The 24420-nt window shown below is 36.2% G+C and overlaps 3 protein-coding genes across 4 annotated transcripts in view; 1 reads left to right on the plus strand and 2 right to left on the minus strand.

The window, feature by feature from the left end:
- The window catches only part of eps8a (EGFR pathway substrate 8a, signaling adaptor), a 59894-nt gene extending 57061 nt beyond the window's left edge, over positions 1–2833 (minus strand). For both annotated transcript variants that reach the window (XM_066724354.1, XM_066724350.1), the window contains exon 1: positions 2619–2833. The gene's annotated coding sequence lies outside the window, so the exon portion shown is untranslated. The remainder of the gene's footprint in view (positions 1–2618) is intronic.
- A 1636-nt stretch (positions 2834–4469) lies between these two features.
- LOC136771776 (uncharacterized) lies at positions 4470–6594 on the plus strand. Its single transcript, XM_066724290.1, has 3 exons — positions 4470–4514; positions 5293–5535; positions 5923–6594. The coding sequence occupies exons 1-3, from the start codon at positions 4506–4508 to the stop codon at positions 6400–6402; spliced, it is 732 nt and encodes a 243-aa protein (XP_066580387.1). The 5' UTR covers positions 4470–4505; the 3' UTR covers positions 6403–6594.
- Positions 6558–23608, minus strand: LOC136771775 (uncharacterized). The gene is made up of 24 exons (XM_066724289.1): positions 23229–23608; positions 22867–23001; positions 22178–22303; positions 21528–21698; positions 21068–21184; positions 20421–20604; positions 19025–19132; positions 16892–17080; positions 16368–16508; positions 15696–15830; positions 15012–15188; positions 14396–14500; positions 14081–14215; positions 13694–13834; positions 12970–13152; positions 12415–12564; positions 11840–11971; positions 10976–11164; positions 10348–10449; positions 9722–9922; positions 9288–9428; positions 8655–8948; positions 7849–8001; positions 6558–7702 (listed from the first exon to the last, which is right to left on the minus strand). Exons 1-24 carry the CDS (start codon positions 23592–23594, stop codon positions 7626–7628), a joined length of 3852 nt encoding a protein of 1283 aa, XP_066580386.1. The 5' UTR covers positions 23595–23608; the 3' UTR covers positions 6558–7625.
- Between the last annotated feature and the right edge of the window lie 812 nt (positions 23609–24420).

Here is a 24420-nt window from a genome sequence, read left to right on the forward strand (position 1 = left end):
TCAGAAGGGTTTGAGATCCAAGAAAAACAGAGAGACAACTGTTCCCACACTTCAGTTCAGTTATTGGATTCACATGTAGTGAAAGAAAACACAAAAATTAAAAATAGCAACTCAAAATCTAATATGTATAGCAAACTATACGATGTGTATAGCAATTTCTACATGCAGTTTTAAATTCTCTGATCAATTTCTTATGAATCTTCACATCTGATTTAAACTAATGCACATGCTGTTCTCTTAACACAGTTTAATTGTAATCATTACTCTTTCTTTCTTAACTTAAGGGGTTTGTTTTTTTCCAAAATCTTAAACCTGTAGCATAACATTCACCCACCTCAGAAAATGAAGCAGCACTAAATTAATGCCTGGTCCAAATGAGTTAAATTTAGGATAAATTAAGAACAACCGAATTAGAGAAAACATAAGAAAAACGTTAGCTTTCAAAATTGAACATTGTTCCAGAATTGCCATTTTACCTAGTTCTCATTTACTTCAACAAACACCAATTACCGAAAGAAGACATTTTTGAGTTTCATGTCGAGAAAGGCATTTGAATGGGAATATCTGAAAGACTAAAAAGGGCATTGTTTTCATCTCTTTTTAAGAGATGGGGACTTCTATGGCTCCCATTACTACAAATGATGCATTTCATGTTTTACAATTTAGAGCTAAAGGAGTTTTTAACCAGGGCAACAGAAACGTATGGAGGTCTTGGTATCTGCTCCCCTCTTGAGCAAATATTCAGGGTGGAGAGCAGCAGCACTTATTAATGTATTTGTGCTCCTCAAGAGGTCAGCATGTCTGATAAAAAAAAAAAAAACACTCAAAACAAAGTCACCAATACTAATTATTAGGGTGTTCACCTCAATGCCTCTTACGAAAGCAAATTGGTGTAACTGAAAGGTGTGCATACAGTCCCTTTGTGTGTCCCTATGTGGGCAAACAACGAGGGCATTGGCACAGGCAGGTCCAAATTTTACATACAAGTGATTTTATTTAAAGACATTTAAAGAAGTTTTCCATGCTACTTCAAAACTCACATCTTGTTGAAGCAATGGGAGAGTAATGAGTGTCTCTTACTCTGGTACATGAATAGGCCTAAATAACTCGAGTAGACACTGAAGGCATGTTTTGTCGCCAGCGGTTTTAAGCCCAGCACAGGAATTTGACAAGCACCTGGTGGTTATAGCACAGTTATCTGGTTTTGCGTCTATGAAAAGCTCTGTTACTAGATATGCACCACAGCAATAGCTATGAAATAGACAACAACCATTTTATATTGGGGACATATAACAACCCTTGCCAATCGCACGGTTGAATGGAGGAATTGTATGAATCATGTAAAGTCCTAAAGAGTGAAAAAATATGCAAATTGCATTCAATAACCTCCCACTGCAGTTCATAAGCAGTGCTGTGCCAGGTCTGACCAGTTATAATGTATTAACATACCTTCTTATTCATGTATTCTTCTCTGTGTTTGGTTAATATTCATATTAAATGGGTGGTCTTCCATTGAACATTATTAATGAGCAAGAATCCAAGGCCCCCTGTTTAAATCACCAGCACCAATAACATGAATGTAAATAATTAGCAGCAGGACTCACTTCCATATGCGTGTGTTTATTTCCTCTTTTGATCACTGCAAAATAAACAGCCAGGACTGACAGTCAGGTAGACCCTGTTTAAATAAATAAATAAATAAATAAACCGAAAACACCCATCATTAACCCTTGAATTGCGCCTGGTCCCAAACAAAGACCAGCACTGTCAGCCTGTGGACAGAATGAACGGAGGCGCCGTCCGCACCTGTCTCCCTAAATATCTGTAATGAAGTCCGCCTGCATAATAAACCTATTATGAATACAAACCATAATAGCACAGTATGCTACACAAAGAGTCTTCTACACGTCAAGAAACGCTACTTTTTTTCTTTCGGCACAGGCCTGTTTCAAAGGCACGTCTGCTGTATTTCAGGGGGATAAAGCGCCCGTGTGGGCTGGGAGGCCCGGCGCAGTTTCGGCGGCGGGGGCTGTTGTTGCCGGGCTGTCATGGAAACCGGGCCGGGCCGCCGGAGCGCAGGTGTGGAGCCGCGGAGTGGAGCCCCGACCCGAGCCGCGGAGTGGAGCCCCCTGCCCCGCAGCCCCGACCCGAGCCGCGGAGTGGAGCCCCCTGCCCCGCAGCCCCGACCCGGAGCCCCGGCGGATCCGCTGACCTGCCGTCGCCACACCCCGAGCACCGCCTTTCGCACCGGTGGCCGTCTGACACACGCACCCGTCCCCGTTCCCACAGTCGAGGCTCTGGTGGCCACAGCCTACAACTCCAGCCGCTTAACAATGGGTTGAATAGACGGGATACAGTGGAACAGCTACTCACTGTACTGCTTACCTATGAAGCCGAATCAACATCCACAGTAGGACGGGGGGAAACAAAAAAATGAACCACCCTCCCCCGCCAAACCCGTACCCTCTTATTGGCAGCTTTTTGGACGACTTGTCCGCTATCTTAAAAGCGACTGCTGCCCGTTGCATGGTCACCCACCTTTCCATCTACCGCAAACCAACTTGCAAAGCAGCCCGATTCAGAGCGCAGACCCGGGCAGCACCAGACGGCGCACTCACCTGCGCTGGGCGGCGAGGCGGCACTTCTCGCTGTGCGGGCAAATGTCACCGCACGGCACGGCGCGCCGAGCTCACACTGCCCGCCCACTACACAGCCGCCTCGTACATCCACACCCCGCACAAAGTTAGCGAGAGTTGCGGGAGGCAGGTCGCTGAGGAGCCGGGAGCCGCTTCCGTGTGCGCTGTGTTGATATCTTGTTGCGGGTCTTTTTTCAGTCCCTAAAGGTCCGCCTCACCTCTCCCGTTACTCCCGAACAGGCGCCCTCTGCCGCTTCCAGCACATAATTCAACCCCATCATCTGCCTTTCACTTACTACCAGGTTACACATGATATACGACCATGTAAAAATATTCCTAATAATAATACTAACTGGATAGATAGATAGATAGATAGATAGATAGAGGCAATTAACCTGTTTTCTAATTGCACCCTGGTTAAGACTTTTGGATGAGTAGAACAAATAAGTTAAGTAAGGATTAAGCATTTGTGCTGTTTAGTTTAGGAGTAGTACGCATCGGTGGTAGTTCAGAGGTAGTAGTAGCAGGTAGGCAGGTGTGATACTGTGTAAATTAGTATAGGTCTAAGTGTATATGTGTCAGGAGTAGTGATACTACAGTGTGTTGGTTGGTAGTTGCAAGGTTACATCTGATACAGTATGTTAGTTTATAAGGATCAAAGCTATTTGCATAATCGTGCGTTTACTTTCTAATTCTCTAAAACAAGCCTGTGTGAATCCCATATTGTGCAGAACTCCGGTTATTTAAATACAGTACATTATAATGCACACTACAGTAAGAGTAAAATACAATATGGTGTATTATAGTAAAGTGTGTAACACGATATAGTACTAGGATTCATTTGATAAGGTTCCCTAGGGCCACAGAGTAGGCAGTAAATAATGACTTCTCCTATGACACGTTTTGGTCCTGCATGACAATTGTCACTCACTATGGCATTGTTTTGGTTGCATATTACATTTTTTGGTCTGGTATTAAATGATTTGTCCCATATGGCATGTCAACACATTCTGTGGTTGCGTGGCTGTGACTTTTTGGACACTATGCCATTTCTTGTTCCCTACACACTTTTTGACTGTCCTGCACCACACACTTTATCTGTGATTTCCTTTTTGGGCTCGTATTTATATATTAAAGGAGTTAACGTCTTAATTTCTATAAGTTAGTATAAGTATATATTAGTATTATTAGTATTATCATCATCATTATTTACCAGCCGACGTTATATCAAAGAAACTAGTGTACATACAGAGACCACTAGTGTCCCATAGACATAAAGCATGAAGGATTGCGTTTAGTGCCCTCTGTCAGTGGAAAATAATATATATCTAGGTATTACAGTGACAGTGCAAGTCTGAGCAACCAACAAGGACTGCAGGTTTGAATGAGGCTGACATGCATCTGCAGTTTTATTTCATGTGTTCACCGTTGACTAGACAGAATATTTCAATCTGTTTTTATTCAGTTTAGTTTCCACCACAAAGTTGCCACTGAGCGCTTCACCTCTGAGCGCTTGTCCCCGGTTCTGTGGGAGTTGTGGACGGGATTTTAATGTCACTCCTGCTATGTCATTTTAAGGCACTGGATAGTTCCCCATTATGTTTTATGAGTATTTCCTTTTTTAAGTTTCACAAAGTTTCTAGATTGTTCAAGCAAAGACTAAATATATTAATATGATGATAACAGATTACTATGTTCACTGTATTTTGTAGCAGGTTTCTGCATTAGCAGTGTATTCTAGCATGCAAAATGCATCATTCATATTCTGGAATTCTCTAGTAACCAAAATAAACAAAAGTGATTTCTAATGATAACAAAAATAAATATCTTTCAAGCATCTTTACAGAATCCAAAAGCTTCTCACCAATAATGGCCAAGGTAAGGAATAACATTATATAATATAATATAAAAAATAGGCTATAACATGATAGAATAAAGTTTCTAAATATTTGATATTAAATAGTGTCTATTAATAATGCAAGAAAAATAAGTATTTAAGCTTTTCAGTTTTAACAATTCACTAATGCTTCGGTTCTCAACCGTGGTTCAAACCTGGTCTTGGAGGACCCCCTACTCTGCTGGCTTTTGTTCCAACGGAGCTCTCAATTACTTAATTGAAGTAATAATTGAAGTAATAATGTGATTACATTTGACTCTTTAAAATTGTGTAATTGATAAAAAAGTTGACTCCTTAAAAATATAAAAAGTTAAACTTAAAACCCCTACTGTTTAAAATAACTAAATGGCTCTGAATTAGGAAATTATTACTTCAATTATGATTTAGGAAATGATTACATCAATTAAGAGTTCAATTAAGCATTCATGAGATTAAGGAGGATTTCAAATCCTTGATGAAACCCTGTGAAAGAGAGAGAGAGAGAGAGAGAGTGAGAGAGAGAGAGAGAGAGAGAGAGAGAGAGAGAGAGAGAGAGTTACATGCACATTTTAATTTATTGTCACAGATAACTCCTTCTGGGCATATACATTGCTTATCATTTTAGTCAAAGCACACTGTTGGTCACCCATGAGTTGAACACAAGTAGAACCTTACACATAAAATGAGGAGGCACCAGGAAGGTGAACAGTGAGCAGTGTAGGTCTGCCCTAGAGTTCAATTCCACAAAGAGATTCCTACTATAACGCTGTGCTTTAAAAGCCTGTGTTCCAGGGACTCTGCAGTCCTCATGAACACCCAGATTGTGAAGTCCAGTCCCTGTCCGAGGAGAAAGATGTCAGCTCTGCGCCAAAGCACTACCCACCAGCAGGAGATCACAGGGTGACAAGGGAGGGGGGCTGTTGTCAGCCATCGCTGCACGGTGACATCTGCATTTCTGCACCTCAAGAGGGCCCTGAAGATGGGACTCTCAAAGGCATAGGGAACAATCCTATGTGTAATCAGGTACAGAGCACAGTGTGAAGGATAAAAGTAGCACATGTAATATAAGAACACAGAACGTCACCTTTTTTGATTTTGTCATTCTCTCCATCCTCGATTACAATACAGCCAAACAAATCACCGAGGAAGATGGCAGTGAATGCTTCTTGTTTGAATGCATTCTCAGAAGAAAACAGCTAATTTAAGTTTGACACTTCAGAGATCTATCAATAGTTACAATACAATCCCAACAGACTCTCTGTGAGGATGTTATTTCACACTCTAATATGATATGGGAATATTCCATATGGTTTACTCTTGCAAGCAATATTTAGCAAATAGTATTCTGAACTTCTTTCATTAATTGAGGAAAACAATCATGTCTAATGTCAGTTGTTCCTCTTGCCCTAGGTGTGTGAGGGGTTTACAGTGCATAAGAGTGAGAGTTTGAAGGAACGTTACATTAAAAACGCGGCAGTCATTCCAGAGCTAAGACCACGGCTGGAAAAAGCCCTTGCAGAGAGAGCTGCCTCCACTTCCAGCCTTCCCAGACAAGAGGACGAGCCGCTTTGGATTCACGGGCTGAGTGTGGAGGAGTATCAGCAAGTCTTCCGCTCTGTGGTGGATCCTATGTTCAACACGTCATCGGGGGACCCCAGGCCGTACAGCCTGGAGCTGGGCAGGGAAATCAAGCAGAAGCTATGGGAAGCCCTAAACTGTCCTCGCCTAGAAGAGATTGTTCACGAGGATGGGCGTGTTGAGATCAAGGAGAGCTTCACCAAACCAGGGTGCAAGAGAAAACACACTCAGATTGACACCACAGGAGAGATACTAGATAATGATGAGGCAGCAAACCAGGCATCAAGTAAAATAGCAAAGACAGAGCCATGACATATAAATAGAGTTGTTTGTGGCACAGTTGTACCCGCTATGCCAGCTAGTGGTTTTAGAGGGACTAGGACCTCAACAGCTTATAAAATAATTAACACTGCCCCTTCAGCTTCTTTTGAACTCCAGTTTTTGCATATTAGACACAGACAGATACGTGAAATCAACAAAAGATTTATTAACAATGTTCTGTTTAGACAGGGGAAAGAGAAATGGCTATAAATTATAAATTCAAAATAGATAGACAGAAAAATACTCTAAAAATTCCCAGCCCCAAGAATAGTACACACAGTTGAAAAAGATTAAAAAATTAAAACCACCAAAGTCAGTGTTTGTGTATGTTTTCATTCTTTTACACAATTCTTTTACACATAAGTAAATTATTAGCGATGTCTCAGAATGTTAGTTTTACTATCTGAGAGTGAGTGTGTGCCATATCATAGCCATCAATTGAAGCAGTACTTTTTCATGTTTTTATTGAACACATCCCCACTGTCTTTGTTGTTCAATAAAGACTTGAAAAAATATGATTCTTTTGTTTGTTTAATCAGATTCTATTCATTATTAGGACTCAGATCAAATTTTAGGTCAAATGAATGCAGGAATTCAGATCATTCTAAAGGGTTCACAAACTTTCAACACTGTATATATTATTTTGATTTACACATCTTCATTGGGGGAGTTTACATGCAGTGTTTATAACTTGTGAAATGGTGATGCGTGCACACGTTTGGCCCAAAATCTCTGCAAAACCAGGTTTGTGGCCCAAAAAACGGCCACAGAGAAGGAAAAATCCCACAATCCCAAATACTCAAGTAAATGACGTAAAAATGACAGAAACATAGGGAAAAACATGTCCATTTCCACATGTAAACCCAAATTTCACGTGAGATGATCGTATATATCCTTAAATGACCGCATAAATAAAGTCACTTTATTGTGGATTTCAAGATAAAGTAAGTTGCTGATGGACATTTAATGTTTAGCAATGGTGTATTTCAGGTTAATGTCATTGCAGGTTGTTTTTGCTTTTTTTTTGTTTCCTATAATCATTATTATGTTCTATGTATTGTTGTGGGTCTGTTATGCACTGCTCAGTGTTGTACATCATGTTGTAATCCTAACTTTATAATTATAGCTTATTGTCTCAAGTAAAGTCAATGCACACGTAAACTCCGCCATATTGTGTGAACCTTACTATCCACATTTAAAGTCAGGAAGCAGAATCACAAGACATATTTCAAGCGTTGTAGAGCCGACTTGCACAGTATTTCATTTAATTCTTCAAGGCTTGGCTGGGGATCTGCAAAAAGATGAAAGATTTGTAAAACTATTTGTTAATAAAACAGTCTATGTTTTTTTAATTTTAATATTAAATTAAGTAAGCATACTTCAGGCACGGTCATAATATGTGATAAGACATAAAATAATAAGAAAGCAATTATTTACCTTTCTGAGTCACTAATATATCTGCAGTGAAGGTTATATGACAGCCAAAGTCTCCACATATGCTGCCAGTGTCTACATATTCAGGGATTTGCTTAATTTCCCTTTGGAACCAAATCTGGATCCGATTTTTCAGTGGTGTCTTATCATTTTTGTCTGAAACAGAATTGAAATAATTAATTTTTTATTTGTAACTATTTATTTACTGGGAAATTACATTACATTGCATGAATAGGTAACTGTTACAACAGATGGAAAGGAAATGCAGAAAAGAGGCACTCAGGGGAAGGTCTTCTATCACATAAACTAGAAAAGTGCTTTGTAAGAAAAGGTAAAAGTGTTATTTGAATTATGGCAGAGGTCTGATCAAATTGAGATTGAAATGATGATTGTTTCAGGTTGGAATGGTAAGTTGAATACACAAACTGTTTTACTTTTAATTTAATGTTTTATGTCTTTAAGGTTTGCAAATCACAAAACAGAGACATCATGCAAGTATTCAAATCTTCTGAGGTTATTGTACCCAAGTATCTCGGATTGTCTTGATATATTAGTAGAGATACATTCTTATTCAATATACACAACCACAATTCCTATAACATAGTTTTTTCCAAAAGAAGAGTCAAAAAAGTTAGTTAAAGACATGATTTCCAACTTTCAACTAGAACTATTTTTCTAATTACCCCTTATTCAGTTTATTACAGAGCTATTTTTGAGTATTGCCTAAATAGACAAGTCTTTCCATAATTGTAGTCAGATCAAATACAAAGAAAACATTGTACTGAAATTATGTTGTACATATTTCTTACCTGATGCTTTTATGGCCAATACACCTGCAAGTTTTTCACAGATTTCCTTCTGAGCTAATTTCTTCGATGGATGTTTCTGTTTTGTTTTCACGGTGAAATCTCTAAAAGAAAGCTGCAGTGATCCAGAATACAACTCTGTAGATGATGTTTCTTCATATTTGTATTCATTTATCAGACATCGCTCAAGTTCCTCCATGTAGGTTTCAGCTGCTCTATACTCTATACATTTCAAGGTTGCCATCTTGGTAATAGCCTCTTTTGCTGCTGCTTCTTTTGCCAGTTCCTCACTTGTACCTTACAAATAATTTTATTTTAATATTTAGGATAATTTATTACCTATATTCTTAATAAATAACACTGTATGTATTATCTGAAAAATGAAAATGGCATAGTCTGCTTTTATTTGGATTTTTTTAAACTAGGTTAATGGTCCTTTATGTACCATCTATTGATTAAAATGGTTAATGTTTTAATATGAAATGTTTTGTTTAACTCAATATATTTTGTTTGTGTATATTCTGGTTAGGAATACTTAATTTTAACTATAACAAGCATAAGGTAAGCAGACAGATTTATAAACACATACTACAATTAAGTTTTACCCTAGTACAACAATTAATTATGAATACATACCATAACCTTTAAATGAGAATGAGAAGCAAAAACTGAGACAGCACTTAAATTTGTTGTTTTCTTTCATCACTGTTTCATTTGGATGTGGTACTTTCTTCATCTCAAAGAGACTCTTAATTTCATGTTTAGTTTCAATTTTATCTGTGTGATTAAAAAAAAGACAATCATCTGTGGGGAAGGGGTGATCATATTCACAATATTATCATACTAATGCATGTAAACATGTTCTTAAGTAAACACCAAATGACCACCTTGACCATGAATGTAACATTATTTTTATAGAGGTTTCTTCATTGTTGTGCTTATGTCTTGACTTGATGTGTACAAAATTGCCTATAACAGAACATTACTGACAGCATATATGGTGGTCAGTAAATTGACAACTAGCATTTCTAACATAAATTTACACGTAATGAACTATACATTGACCTTACCTGAGATTTCACCAAGACTATATAGAAAGCTGCCTAATATCTTGTATGATTCATTGGATGCTGCTTCTTCAGTGCTATACCAATCAAGGGTTTCCACTGGGATATTTTTTCCAGTAACGGTTACCAAAGATAAATATCCTTGACAAATAAGGTGTGTCATTTTTTTTTCAAGCTTCAGTTCTTGCATAGCTTTGGCCAAGTCTAAAAAAAATATTAAAAAGAGGGATTGTTCACATTTCTGAAAGAAATACAGTATTATTACAAAATGATCTCCACTGTCCAAATAAGGGATGGGATAATAGAATACTAAAAAACAGTAGTAAAACTGGTTTGGTTCTCCCAATGAGTTTCAAAGCGGAATTATTATGTTGTATATACTGTATACAGTCATAAGGTTTTACTCTTTGTGAGGTAGACTTACAATGTACATCCAGGACAGCACAGCTGGTAAAGGTACTGTTGAAATAGGAAGACCGCAAACCTGTGCTGGTCTCAAGCCCTTCTGCATTTTAGTACTTCACTGCATGGTTGGTTTTCTTTCAGAACCAAAAGGATTTGACATGCTCTTGTAAATTAATTATAATTATAGATATATATTAGAAGTAGTAGTAGTAATAGTAATATACCTTCAACAGCATTTCCTGTCTTTTCATCCTCTGCAGTTAGAGATTGTGAGGCAGGTGGCATGCTTTCTTTTCCCAGAAATGGATTCTCAGATTCAGGAAGACCTTTTGATAAAAAAAATATATTGAATTAAAAAAGAAAATACCCACATAAATAAAATAAAACCCTTGAAAATAATACAGTTTAATCATTGCACACAAATATATATATATTGTTCTACTGGGACAAGTGAGTTGTTATCTAGGATTTAAGGGGATTCAACAACGCTGCACTGGGAATGCATTGGTACATGTGAAAACAATAGAGGCCATATTTCCTGACTAAGGAGGGTGCAATGAGAATCAAAATAGATTAATGACATTGGCAGCGTGCTGTTATGCAGACGTTATTGAGGATACAATTATACAATTACCGAACACATTGAAAATGTGCATTTTCTTTTTTAGCCTTTAAGATGGTGCATGTCAGGAACATTATCCAAAAGCCATTGCAGTCGTAAGTGAAAACTAAGCTTTAGGATCTGCTATAGTTAAATAAAGAAAGAAAGAAAGAAAGAAAGAAAGAAAGAAAGAAAGAAAGAAAGAAAATAATTGTAAACTGTTATCCAGGATATATAAACGAACAGCTTACCATGGGTGCTTTTGGTGCTGTAGGAGGGGGTGTCTTGACCTAGCTGTTGAAGAATTTCCTGAAGTGCCCCCTTGTAGTTTCCATTGACTGTGTTGTGATCTGAGGTGTCCAGTGGGAACAGGGGTTTTAACTGCATGAGGGCCAATCTGGCTGCGTCTTGCTCTGCCAAGCTTTTTGTGGTCGCACTTTCTAGAACACAAAGGTATATAGGTATTGTAAGATCCACAGTCTTGGAGCAGGTCAAAGGAGCACAAATCCAACAATTAGGGACTCAGTGTGTCTGGATGTCCTGACAAGGCAAAAGTGTGCGCAATTAGTGCGTAGGAGATCAGGGTTTAATCCCGACACCAACTGCAAATCCCCTCCAGCATTACAATACATATAGTTACCAAAATGATGCATAGGTTTGTATTTTAGTTGAGACTATCTGTTTGGTTTAGAGTTGCTATTTAGTTTTAGTACCATTTAAACTATTTATCTTTAGAATATATTACATTTGAACTGTCTGTTTTGTGCAGGGGTTAGTCAAAGTGTAGGATGAGATTGAACTGTTGATATGGTCTGGGATATGGGTTAACTTTATTGTTAGGTCTATTGATTTAGTTATTTAGGATAGGATTTAGGCTTAGAAAGTTTGTATTAAAAAGGATTAAATTTGTATATTATGGTAGATATAATGAACAGCATTATTTGTCCTTTGTCTGAATATATTTGATAATATAATTAATATATCTTGATCCCACAATAGTACTACTTCTATTAGTACTTAGACTAAGGAAAATAAACAATGTTTTAGTCTTTCACAGTACATTGCCAGATTAGCGGCCATCGCAGCACATCATTTCATAAAACTCCTCAATTTACCTTTGGCTGTAAAATGTACAGATGTATTCAGAATAAGCTGACATCTGTATCTGTTTTGAACTTTACAGATTGTTTCTTTGACACTGTCTTTTCCCAGACACCGAAGGACCCTTTCCTTGGAATCAGATGGATCTTGAAAAGGGAAAAAAAAGTAGAATTCCAGCATTTAATCTGAATACAAAGTTTATCATACAATATTAATATTAATAATTTTAATTTTCATATTAATTTAATTTTAAGGTAGAAATGGTACCACACTGTAAATAAAAGCAAATGTATATGAGGATGCAGGGAGTGTGTCATTAGAGGTACTGTAGGTAGTGAAATATCCTACACATCTCAATTTCATTTGAAAAACTGCTTGACTTGACTAAAACATTATTCACCCACAAGCACACACACACAAAAAAATGTATGTAAAAGCAAATTGAATAAGTTACTATATCTTGAGTACATGTAATAATTGTAGTGATATAAAAAATAATGAATTAATAAATACATATTTTCTGTTGGGGTGCACAACTACTCGGTGGTTCATGAGATTAATACAGGTTAATACAAAACACATTCCTTACTTGAAGCAACCGTTGATGAATTCAGGACTAGGCTTAGTTGGTTGTACGCTTCATTCACAGCTTCATCTTCACTCTCATATTCCTTTTCCTTCAGAATATTGACTGGTAGGTTCTTCAGGGACACAGTGACCGTGGAAACAAATTCTTCTACTGTAAAAATACAATTTCACAGAAGGCACTGAGCACTGTAAATGTTTTACTGCTGAATCGTTAGGAAGATCAGCACCTTGGATTACAAATACTTTTGTTATGGTTATGGCTTTGGTGACTATCTGTTTGGACCACTGGTTTGGAGTACTATAATCTAAATAATGCATCATGGTAAGATCTAGCCATTTCTACTCATGATCTTTGTTTTTTTGGGGAGAATTAATATATTGAACTGTGAGTATATTTATATATACTTTGGGGTATTTGTTGGGGATTGATATCTCATATATTTGTGGAAATGTATTGTCTTTCAACTGTTCTGACAATTCTGACAATGTCATTTTGATATTACTTGTAATAGAATGGTTATATCCCCATTCAGCCATGGGAATATAATCAGCATACCTGCATTATCTTCAATGATCTTATAAGTAGGTATCTCCTGCTGGGCCTTCTGAAGCAAACTTTGCAGTGCGTTCCTGTAGCTTCCCTCAGGTATTTTGGTGTCGGTCTGAAACCCATGGATTGGTGCAAGCCGTCGAAGAGCTTCTTTAGCAGCATTTTGATTGGCAGATTTACTGAGACTGCCTTGAATTTAAAAAAAGTTGCATTATATGGCCAGCGATAGTAAAAATAAAGTCTGTGTGTAACCTAAAATACCTAAATTTAACTTTAAAAAGCCTGTGTGGATGTTTGGGGATAGTCCTCAAAATGGCAATCAGTTTGCTGGAAGCTGCTGCAAAACATTGACTGGTAGGCATGTTTGCAATAAAATAATTTATATCCTGCACAATTCTCTCAAAGCAGTGAACAAAGATGGTCCAAAAGCATGTTTACACAAAGCTACATTATTTTAGCATGCATATAACTTGAATATTGTATTTGTGTCAACAATCAAAAGAAAAATAAATGTTTACATTTACACTTGCAGGAATAATTTCTAAATCTCAACACTGAACAAATTTTCAGCTGTCTGGGGTTCCCTAAAAGTTAATTTTATTATATATTTAATAGATATTTTAAAGTAAATACATGCTATGCATACAGTGAAGAAACCTGATTTTTATGTGTTTGTGATTTTAGCTTTCAAACCCTAGCAGCACAGGTAAAACAAACATACATATCTTACCTTGGGAAACAAAAGGGAACTGTGTTGTAATAGTCAACACACATGTAAACGTTTTGTTCTCAGTAGATTCATACTGGATGTCAAGTTTATTTTCTTCTGATTTGGAGAAATGTTCTCGGACAATATTTTCTACATTCTCCTCTGTAATAATGATACAATATGTTATTAGTTAGATAAGAGGAAACTGATGGGAGTATATTACCCAACTCATGTAAAAGAAAAAAGTATTTTAGTTGCAATTAGTCAAGTAACATTTGCACTGCAGAAAGATAATCAATGACCCACAACCGGAGATTTAATGTTTAAAGTAAGCAAATGTATATGAAACAGAAAACTGTAAACATGTTGCTAACACAGAGGTAAAAAGTAAAAATGATGGAATGTCACCTGATTCTTGAGCACCAAGCACAAATGCCAATTTCATAAAAGCTGCCTGTTTTGCATCTTCTTTATTGTTTTCATCTCTGACATAAATCCTGACATTCTTCACTTTCACAGTCAAAGAAACTTTAAATAGTTTTTCTATATAAAAAAATATACACAAAAGTGGTAAGTTAGGCAATTAGGAAGAATGTAGATACATTAGTTATACAGTAGTTAATACATAAAATTATGTCTAAGATTTTTGGCTTATAAAACTGCAGACTATTGGTTATGATTGTGATTTAATGTCTTGGACTATAGGAATATCAATACTTCTACCTGGATTTTTTTGAATTACTGCCACTTCTGGGTTATTGGACAGGTCTGCGTTGATTCTGCTTGTACTGCAACACCCTGCTGTTTGACCAGAGTTTGGAAAGATACCTAAGAGACGTATATAAATTGATTTACAGTGCTTCTATAAATAATCACAAATATGATTTAGTTATTTTTAAATGTTGTGCCTATCGCTCTTATCGAGTGCCATCTGATTGTTCTTCTGTAAGAAAGGTTACAGTATATAAACTTTAATATGAAAGAAGTGTAAATCATGACAAATGACTAATGACTCTCTCTCTTCTGGTTCTCTTTAGTTCCTCCTGCCCTCTCCAGGTTTTGAAAATATCAAACCTTGGGTATAATGTGATCACTAATAATGTTTGTTTTCTTTTGCAACATATTGGGGTCATAACTTATTTAGACTGGTGTTTGAGAGTAGCCAGGTAACACGGGAAAACAGAAGTCATCTCCAAAGCACTTTATACATAGTCTGAGGTCTATAAATACATTAAATCACAAATTTGGCAAATTTACTTTTTTTTTAAGTAACCCACGTTCTAGACCTTACTGTCTATACTTACACTGAATTACTACTTGACTTTGTAAATGTACATACCTGAGTCATGGGTATTATAGACTGGCAATGGCATTTTCCTTTTCTGGAAGAAGTGTTGAAGTATCCCCTTATAGTCATTATTTGAATCTTTGAGATGCATCCTCTCACCAAACATCTGATTAAAAGCAGTTAAAGCATTCTTTGCTGCATTTTTCTGAGCTTGCTTTTTATCATCCCCTATGATAAAACACACACACATATACACAAAGTATAGTGGTATATATGTCCTCCTTTTACCAAAAATGTTTTACAGCGGGAGAGTACATCATAAATTCATCACATATTTTATGGAGTATGCGTAGCTTGCTCTACGATTGCTGATTGCTCTAGTAAAAAAAAAAAAAGATACATTAAGGAGAAAAAATATGTGATATAAGTCACCCTGGATATGGATGTCTGCTGAGAAATATTATATACTGAGGGAGTGTCTAAGATAATATATACTACTATAAGAGTTAAAACTGTACACTGTTGTTTTCATGACACTCTTTGGCAGGTTATTATTTTTGTAGTAAAAAGAAGACCCAATTTTCACTTCTAACTCTCTCTCTTTCTCTCCCTCTTACTCTCACTTAAATTTGAATATGGTCTGTCTACTAATTCCTATTCTTAAACATAATAGCACAACTTAACTGAACCATAAATCTATAAAAAAATACTGTTATTAAAAGAACAAAACAATACCTTGGCCTCTAAATTGACACTCTCCGTTAAGTTTCAATTCATAGACGGATTCCATTTCTTCCATTTCGATGCATTTTGAAATGTTCAGATCTGAACTTTTCTCTTCTTGAAGAGCATTTCTACCGTGAGATGTATCTTGAATAGAAAATTCATATCTATATGAGATTTTCTTTTTTTAAAGGCAGATAACAGTAAATAACAAATACAACATACAAATTAAAACACAGATTCAAATCCAACTACCATTCAATTCTGTATTATTAGTCATATAGGTCTAGATGTGTTGGTCTGTATGTAGGCACATCCTACACCTATAGCCTATAGCTTTTCTTGTCAATTAAAATACTTGTTCTTAGTACATCTAGTGATCTAGCCATTATTTTTTAAATATTTTACAGAAAAGTATTTTTTTGTTATGTTAAGCATGATGTTATGGATGGGAGGCCTCCAACCAGGCCTAATTATAACATATCCGAGCCTCCAAGGGGTTCTACCTGGGATGCACAAGCAACCTATAGTTTTCATAGTCATTAACAATTACAGAACTATTCATTATTAGTGACATTTTAATCTAATTAAAACTCAAATACTTGAACAGTTAATGGATTTGGTGGTAATAACTTCACCCATATGTCTTATATTAAATCTTATATATAAATAATAAATGCAAACCTGAATTCTGATCCAAAATGTCAAGCACTAATCCACTCTTTCTGTAGAATGTTTGGATGGCCTCTTCTCTGGTTCTTCCGGAAGATCTAACAATTAAGCCCTTTATCTGACAGGTTACCGTTGAGGTGAATCTCTTTTTATCTGAATACACAAAAATAGAACTAAACACATACTTATACAATCTGAAACAAATATGTATCCTTTTTAATTTAATTTTGAATATTTTTTCTGAATTTGTATAAAATTTCCTTGCATATAAAATCTTCCAAACAAGAGTTAAACTGTACATTTAACAGCTGTTTTGATATATTTGTTTATAGAATTCTAAGATAAACAAACTTTATATTACCTATATATTACAACAAAATAACTGTTTATGGAATTGCACAACCTTAGGAAGGATGGTTGAATTATTTGTAACTTTAAAACAGTTATGTTATGTTTGTCTACAAACACATTTTGATTCACTTATATCAAATTTGCATATTTGACATGGGGGTTGTTTTAGATATCTTCAAACCTACCACAATCATTGAAAGGAACCTCCTTTATAGCAACAAGCAGTGTGTCTTTGGCTTTAACTACAGATCTCTGTTGCTCACTCAAATGCTCAAGAGCGATCTTCGCAGCTTCTTGATGAGAATCCACCTTTGCCACATGAACAGTCTGTCCTTTATATTCCACTCCATTCACTGTGACCTTCCCTACATAACCTGTAAATAAAATGAAAGTGGTTAAAGTTATTTGATATTTCTTTATTCCTAGTAAATTTGTGCTGATTAATTCTGTGTTTCTATATCTCCTTATTTATTTCCCATGCTATGTCCAGTATTTCACAGTTAGAACCTTACTAAATTATTCTTAAACATGATCTCAATTAACTATATGTGGGAAGCATATAGAAATAGTGGTAACAGTAATAGTAATATATAGTAAAATAGTAATGGATAGTAACAGAAGTAGATAAATGGTGTATGCAGCATGATTTGGATGGCTAAAGACATTAACATTGATTAGGCCAGGGAGTGCCAAGCCAGGAAGATATCACTAGAAACAGTCATGGAAAAGGCTTGGGTCAGAAAATATCCCCTATAAACCATCTGAAAGTCACTGGGAGAACTGTTGCAAACTTTTCTGTTTCAGTGTGTTATTGTTTATGGTCTACAGTCCTTACAACAATGTTAGAGGTTGTAAAAAGTGTAAAAAGAAAAAGAAAAGAAAAATAATTTCTACTATCATTACAGATAGGCAGCCCAGATTCAAACCAGTGATGTCTCCAATATAGGGCTTCAAGCAGAGCATTTTAATGATTGTTCCCCTTGGAAGACCAGCAGGCCATTCACTTATTAATCAAATCAATTAATACAGTCTTTATTTCTGTAGTATATTTACAATAATGTACCCAAAAATATACAGTTTACAAAAATATACAAAAATATATATCCATAAATATTTGGATAGTGACACAGTTGTCATCATTTTGTCTCTGTATGCCACCACAATGGATTTGGGTTTCTTCCCTGGTGATGCTCTACCAGGCCTGTACTGCAGCTGTCTCAGTTTTGCCTTAGAAATCAAAACAAACCAATCAGAGAGATAGCAAAAACATTAGTTGTGGCCAAATCAACTATTTGGTACATTCTTAAAAGAAATAACACACTGGTGAGCTCAGGAACACCAAAAGGCCCAGAGGACCACAGACAACAACTGTGGTGGGTGACAGAATAATTATTTCCCTGCTAAAGAAAAACCCCTTCACAACAGTTGGCAAGATCAAGAACACCCTCCAGGAGGTAGAGTATCTGTGTCAAAGTCAACAATTAAGAGAAGACTTCACCAGAGCAAATACAGAGGGTTTACCACAAGATTTAAACAGGAAGACCACATTAGAGTTTGCCAAAAAACATCAAAAGAACCTGTACAGTTCTGGAACAACATCCTATGGACCGATGAGACAAAGATCAACTTGTACCAGGATGATGGGAAGGGAAGAGTATGGAGAAGGGAAGGAACCGCTCATGATCCAAAGCATACCACCTCATCTGTGAAGCATGGTATGGCATGGGCATGTATGGCTGCCAAGGGAACTGGTTCCCTTGTATTTATTGATGATATGACTGCTGACAAAAGTAGCAGGATGAATTCTGACCCGAAGCATACTGCGAAAGCAACCCAAGACTTTTTTAAGGCGAAGTAGAATGTTCTGCAATGGCCAAGTCAATCACCTGACCTGAATCCAACTGAGCAGCATTTCACTTGCTGAAGGCAAAACATCCCAAGAATAAGCAGGAACTAAAGACAGCTGCAGTGCAAGCCTGGCAGAGCATCACCAGGGATTGCAGTCATTGACTACAAAGAATTTGCAACCAAGTATTGAAACTCACAATTTAATTCATGATTATGTTAGTTTGTCTAATTACTGTTGATACCCTAAAACTGGGGGGACCACATATAAAAATGGGTGTAATTCCTACACTGTTCACCCAATTTGAATGTAACTACCCTCAAATTAAAGATGAAAGTAGACACTTAAATCACACCTTGATTGTTTCAAATCCATTGTGGTGGCATTAAGAGCCAAAATGATGACAATTGTGTCACTGTCCAAATATTTCTGGACCTAACCGTATGTACAGTAGTCCCTAAGTGTACTTTACCTCCATTTTTTGTTTCTTCTAAAAACACAGGTGCTTCCCATCTTTTCCTCTGAGTCATTGAAATAAGATCATTTTTATAAGTAACAACCTTCTTTGGATTCAATGGGTCTGGAATAGAAGAATAAAATCAAAACTGGAAACAATGTGGATGGATTGATGGAATTAAAGACTCATTCTTTCTTGAATGAATAGGATACAGTACTATGCAAAAGTTGTATGCAAGTGTGAAAAAATGCTGTAAAGTAAGAATGCATTCAAAAATAGACATGTGGATAGATTATATTTATCAATTAACTAAATGCACAGTGAGTGAACAGAAGAAAAATCTAAATCAAATCCATATTTGGTGTGACCACCCTTTGCCTTCAAAACAGCATCAATTCAAGTACACTTGAACAAAGTCAGGGATTGTGTAGCCATATAGTCAGGTATGATTAAACAATTATATCAACAGGTGCTAATGAGTGGCCTTCATGGAAGACTTGCGGCCAAAAAGCCATACCTCCGACTTGGCAACAAGGCCAAGTGACTCAACTATGCACGAAAACACAGGAACTGGGTGCAGAAAAATGGCAGCAGGTGCTCTGGACTGATGAGTCAAATTTTGAAATATTTGGCTGTAGCAGAAGGCAGTTTGTTCGCTGAAGGGCTGGAGAGCGGTACACGAATGAGTGTCTGCAGGCAACAGTGAAGCATGGTGGAGGTTCCTTGCAAGTTTGGGGCTGCATTTCTTCAAATGGAGTTGGGAATTTGGTCAGAATTAAAGGTCTCCTCAATGCTGAGAAGTACAGGAAGATACTTATCCATCATGAAATACCATCAGGGAGGCATCTGATTGGCCCCAAATGTATTCTGCAGCATGACAATGACCCCAAACATACAGCGACAGACATTAAGAACTATCTTCAGCGTAAAGAAGAACAAGGAGTCCTGGAAGTGATGGTTTGGCCCCCACAGAGCCCTGATCTCAACATTATCGAGTCTGTCTGGGATTACATGAAGAGAGAGAAGCAACTGAGGCTGCCTAAATCCACAGAAGAGCTGTGGTTAGTTCTCCAAGATGTTTGGGCCAACCTATCTGCTGAGTTCCTTCAAAATCTGTGTGTAAGTGTACCTAGAAGAACTGATGCTGTTTTGAAGGCAAAGGATGTCACACCAAATATGGATTTGATGCAGATTTTCCTTCTCCTCACTCACTTTGCATTTTGTTCATTGATAAATATAATCTATCAGCATATCTTTTTTTGAAAGCATTCTTACTTTTCACACCTGCCTAAACCTTTTGCACAGTCCTGTACATGGACACTTACATTTCCTCTCCAAATTAACATTTTATAATAGCACATGCTATAGGGCTAAGTTTAGAAAGGTTAAGATTTGAAACTCAAATGATCACCTTCTAACTGTGTAACCCTTTTGTCCAGACTAACAATGTCACCATCCATATTGTCTATTTTCTTATGGATTTTTTGATATTGCTCTTTGAGATCATCATATGCTTTTCTAAAATGTTCTGCGATTCCATGAGTACTTCCATTCTGCAAAAACCATTGCCATCGCTCAATCAGAATCCTATTTGTCTGCGAAAGAAGAAAGAACAATTTTATCTTAGTATTTTCTTTTAATTATGAATGCATGTCATTATGTATCTGCATATATGCCATACAACCCAGTTTTACAGTTGTTGTTTTTTAAATGATACAACTATTAAATTGTTTAATTTAAAAAAAAGATTTAACTCACTGTGAAGAAGCTACAAGCTTGCCTTAACACTTGACAACAAAAGATCTAAAGATCTTGTGAAAATGAATGCATGGATGAATGGATTAATATTGTAAAATATTAAATTGATTGAAGTGCATCAAAGTAATATAATTCAGGCACTTCCTCATTTATAAGCTTTTAAACTTCCATATTCATTAGCTTGTGGTGGCAGAGAACTCAATAACTCCTATCTTAATAACTCAACATTAACAATTCATTCAAGTATTCTGTAGCTGGAAGTAGCCATTAATATAAAAAATCACCCCCCAAAAAACATACTTTCTGCATTGTGCTTTCATCAGTCTCCAGACAAAGTACTTTTACATATTCCTTGACAAAAGTGAACTCGGTCTCCAAATCTTCCTGAAGATGTATTCTAAGTTGAGAACTATGAATCTGAGAGTTTTAAGAGAAGAAAATTTAATTAATGCCAAAGCCATTAGAAAGTTCATCACACCATGCATAATTTTAATTAAGTTTACAAACATATTTAAAATAATGGAACAAGGCTAAATGACAAGAATGTAATTATTAGATTGTAAGAAAGATAATATTTTTAACAATCAGGAGAAGAAGAAGTAAAATAAATACATAAAGAGAAAAGAAGACTTATAACAGTAGGAGAAATGTAACAGTGAACTCTGAACATCTGGGCTAATGTGTTGTTTGACCATGACAATGTGACAGACACGTCCTCCACCAGCTTGACAAATAATAATTTAAAAAAATAATGCCGTACCTGATTGATTTTTTCCGACAGTCTGAGGAGTATGTCTTTTGCCAGAGGATTTATTTCACTATTTTTCAGTTCATCAATGCATTTAAAAATATTTTGGAAGAATATTTCTGCATCTACAGATGAGATCTTCATTTCTGCTGAATGCATTAACGTATTCCTTATTTCCTGAATCTTTAAAAATAAATATTTGGTAGTATCATTAATAATTAGCCAAATGTTAATAAAATGTACAGTTACTACATAATTGTAGATATTTAAAAAGGCTTTGAAGGAATAATGAAAACGACAAAATTACAATTTTTTTGTACCTAACTTTATGATGTCTTAATTATATTCCTATTGGAAAAAACATAAATTTAGGAAAAGATCTAGGTTCTTGCTGTTGTGTACATTATCATATCACAGTGGCCAAAAAACTAAATTACCACCATGTTTTCTATCAACAATACATGTTCCTGAGACAGTGGTTGGAACCCAGGTTTAAACTACATGCACTAGGGAAGAAAAGTTTACAAATGTGCTTGACATTTCGATCTTCCTCACCTCCTAGCAGATGCAATTCTAAAAGCATTAACATTGCTAAGAAAAATAACACAAAAAAACTTGAAAGATATAGGAAATAACAAATTCTACTCCACACTCCTCTGTACCTTGTCAAGGCTTGTCTCAGGGACTCCATTTTCAAAATGCACACAATGTTTCATGAGGACCACAAGAGCAGAAATATCAAAATTAGCCAGTTCAGTAATATCTGCTTGACGGCCTGGCATGTATGCCTAGGAAAGAAAACCACTATATGTTATATCACAGCTACTTCAGTCCTAATTATCACCCATAACACATACATGTTGATAATGCTGATAGTTTTCATTCTCCTCTCTATCTCTCATTCTATTACATATAGGGTTAAAATATTTAACTGAAGAACAAATCCTTTACCAACAAGCCAGTTCCTAGGGCAGTCCAAACTTAATGTGGCTTCTTTATTATAGAACCTGTCCTTGCATGTTTAAACTACCTTTTCCGGGTTTGTTCACTGTCAATGTTGCTTCAATAAATAGTATATAAACCTCTTACAGTAACAGTTGCTCTTCTGATTTTTCAAGAGTGTACAATTAAAATATTGTACTTTTATTGTTCTATATGACATGTACTATATTGAATCATATATTGCTATTTGGCATATAAATTGGTGGATTGGAAGGGATACAATTAAAGTAAAACATATTTATATTGCCCGGATGTTAAACTGGGAAGGGAAGGGGAAAGCAGAACTTAGTGTTTTAGACCTAAGACAATAACGAATGCATACAAATTCTCCTTACAAAATCAATCTCACCTTAGCTACCTCCAATGCATCATGAAACCAAAGGGAGGGCTTACAATTGTTCCAGTAGATGTAGGATTTTGGTCTTTTATGGTTTTGCTTGATCACATTGGACCACGCTCTACAGATATCACAAAGTTTTGACAACTGCAATAAAACAGGGGGACAATAACTCAAAGTTTATCAATCAATCAAGCAAGCAATCAATCAACTTTTATGTGATACAGCACCCTTCACAACGAGTTGTCACGTTCACTTTTCAAACAGACAAGGACAAATGTCAGTGCTGTCAATTTACATAAACATAAAGATGTCACATTTCATTTTAATTGCATTACTAATATGAGAACAAATGATGTATATATCAATTTTACCTTTTGGTCCTTTTCAATGGAACAGGCTGAAGAACAGCATATGTCATCTTTCCATTTTTCCTTCACAGCGCATTTTAATTTCTCATGGAAACGTTTGAGTTCTTCTTCTATCAGATTTGACAGCAGGGGCTTAATTTCCATGAGGCAGATCCCCAATTTAAGCCAGTTGATATACTCAGGGTTACTGAATCTGTCTGACGAATTCATTTTCGCAGCAACAGCGGTGGTGTCTTCTCCCTGATATGCTATGATAATCGTTATCATACAAACTTTCGATTTCTGTGTATCGGTGCAATACGTAGACAGACAGGCACCTCCCCTAAAAGAGCTCTTGGATGAAACAGCAGTGTTTCTGTCTGTGCCCATAGAGGCGTGGCTCTTTAAACCTTTAACTACTTTTACATGTAAATTAACTTTAAATTAAATTGCATGAGCTTGCCATCTCTGCCAACTGGGAGACTATATATATATGTCATGTGGTGCCTCCAGGTGTCACTGCACTAGACGTTTGTGTCATGTCATTTTCACAAAACTACATACCTTTCGGTTTCGATTTCCTGGCTATAGCAGTATAAACTGGTGATATACTGGTATATACTCCAACATATGAGTTAGTTTCCTCTCACTGTTTTAGAGTGATTGCATGTTCCATATTTATAGCCATCAATTCAAGTGTGCAATAATGTATGTACATTTGTAACATTTTCAGCATTTTCCAATACAAACTGTCCAGTAGATGGCACTGATTGCTAGTTAGTGACTGGTATGATGTTATTTCTTTTAAAGAGAGAAAGATAAACCTAAAAATTAAGACATATCTTTATAAGAGTTAGCCTCCAGGACGTATGCTTGCCCATTGGTTCTGCTACCATAAATGAACTGATGAGAAACCTGTACTGGACACTCAGGATACAAATATTTGTGTCTAAACCATTTTTAGTCGGTAGTTAGTAATAAATGTGTATGTGTGACAGATAATGCACAGTTTTTGGGATTATTGGGGGATGGGAACACAGGAGAAATGCACCATACATCCAAACTGCTTAAACACCATCTGATGCACACTTTCACTGAGTTCATTTAAAGGCTAAACAAATTACATTAAAGTAAAAACAGTAACAACTGGATGTATCTATTTAATAAAATCATATCAATATCAATATATTGTTTTAAAAGCCTCTGCTATTTTTTA

Source organism: Amia ocellicauda, chromosome 15, assembly GCF_036373705.1.
Source record: "Amia ocellicauda isolate fAmiCal2 chromosome 15, fAmiCal2.hap1, whole genome shotgun sequence".
In the NCBI taxonomy this organism is placed as follows: domain Eukaryota; kingdom Metazoa; phylum Chordata; class Actinopteri; order Amiiformes; family Amiidae; genus Amia; species Amia ocellicauda.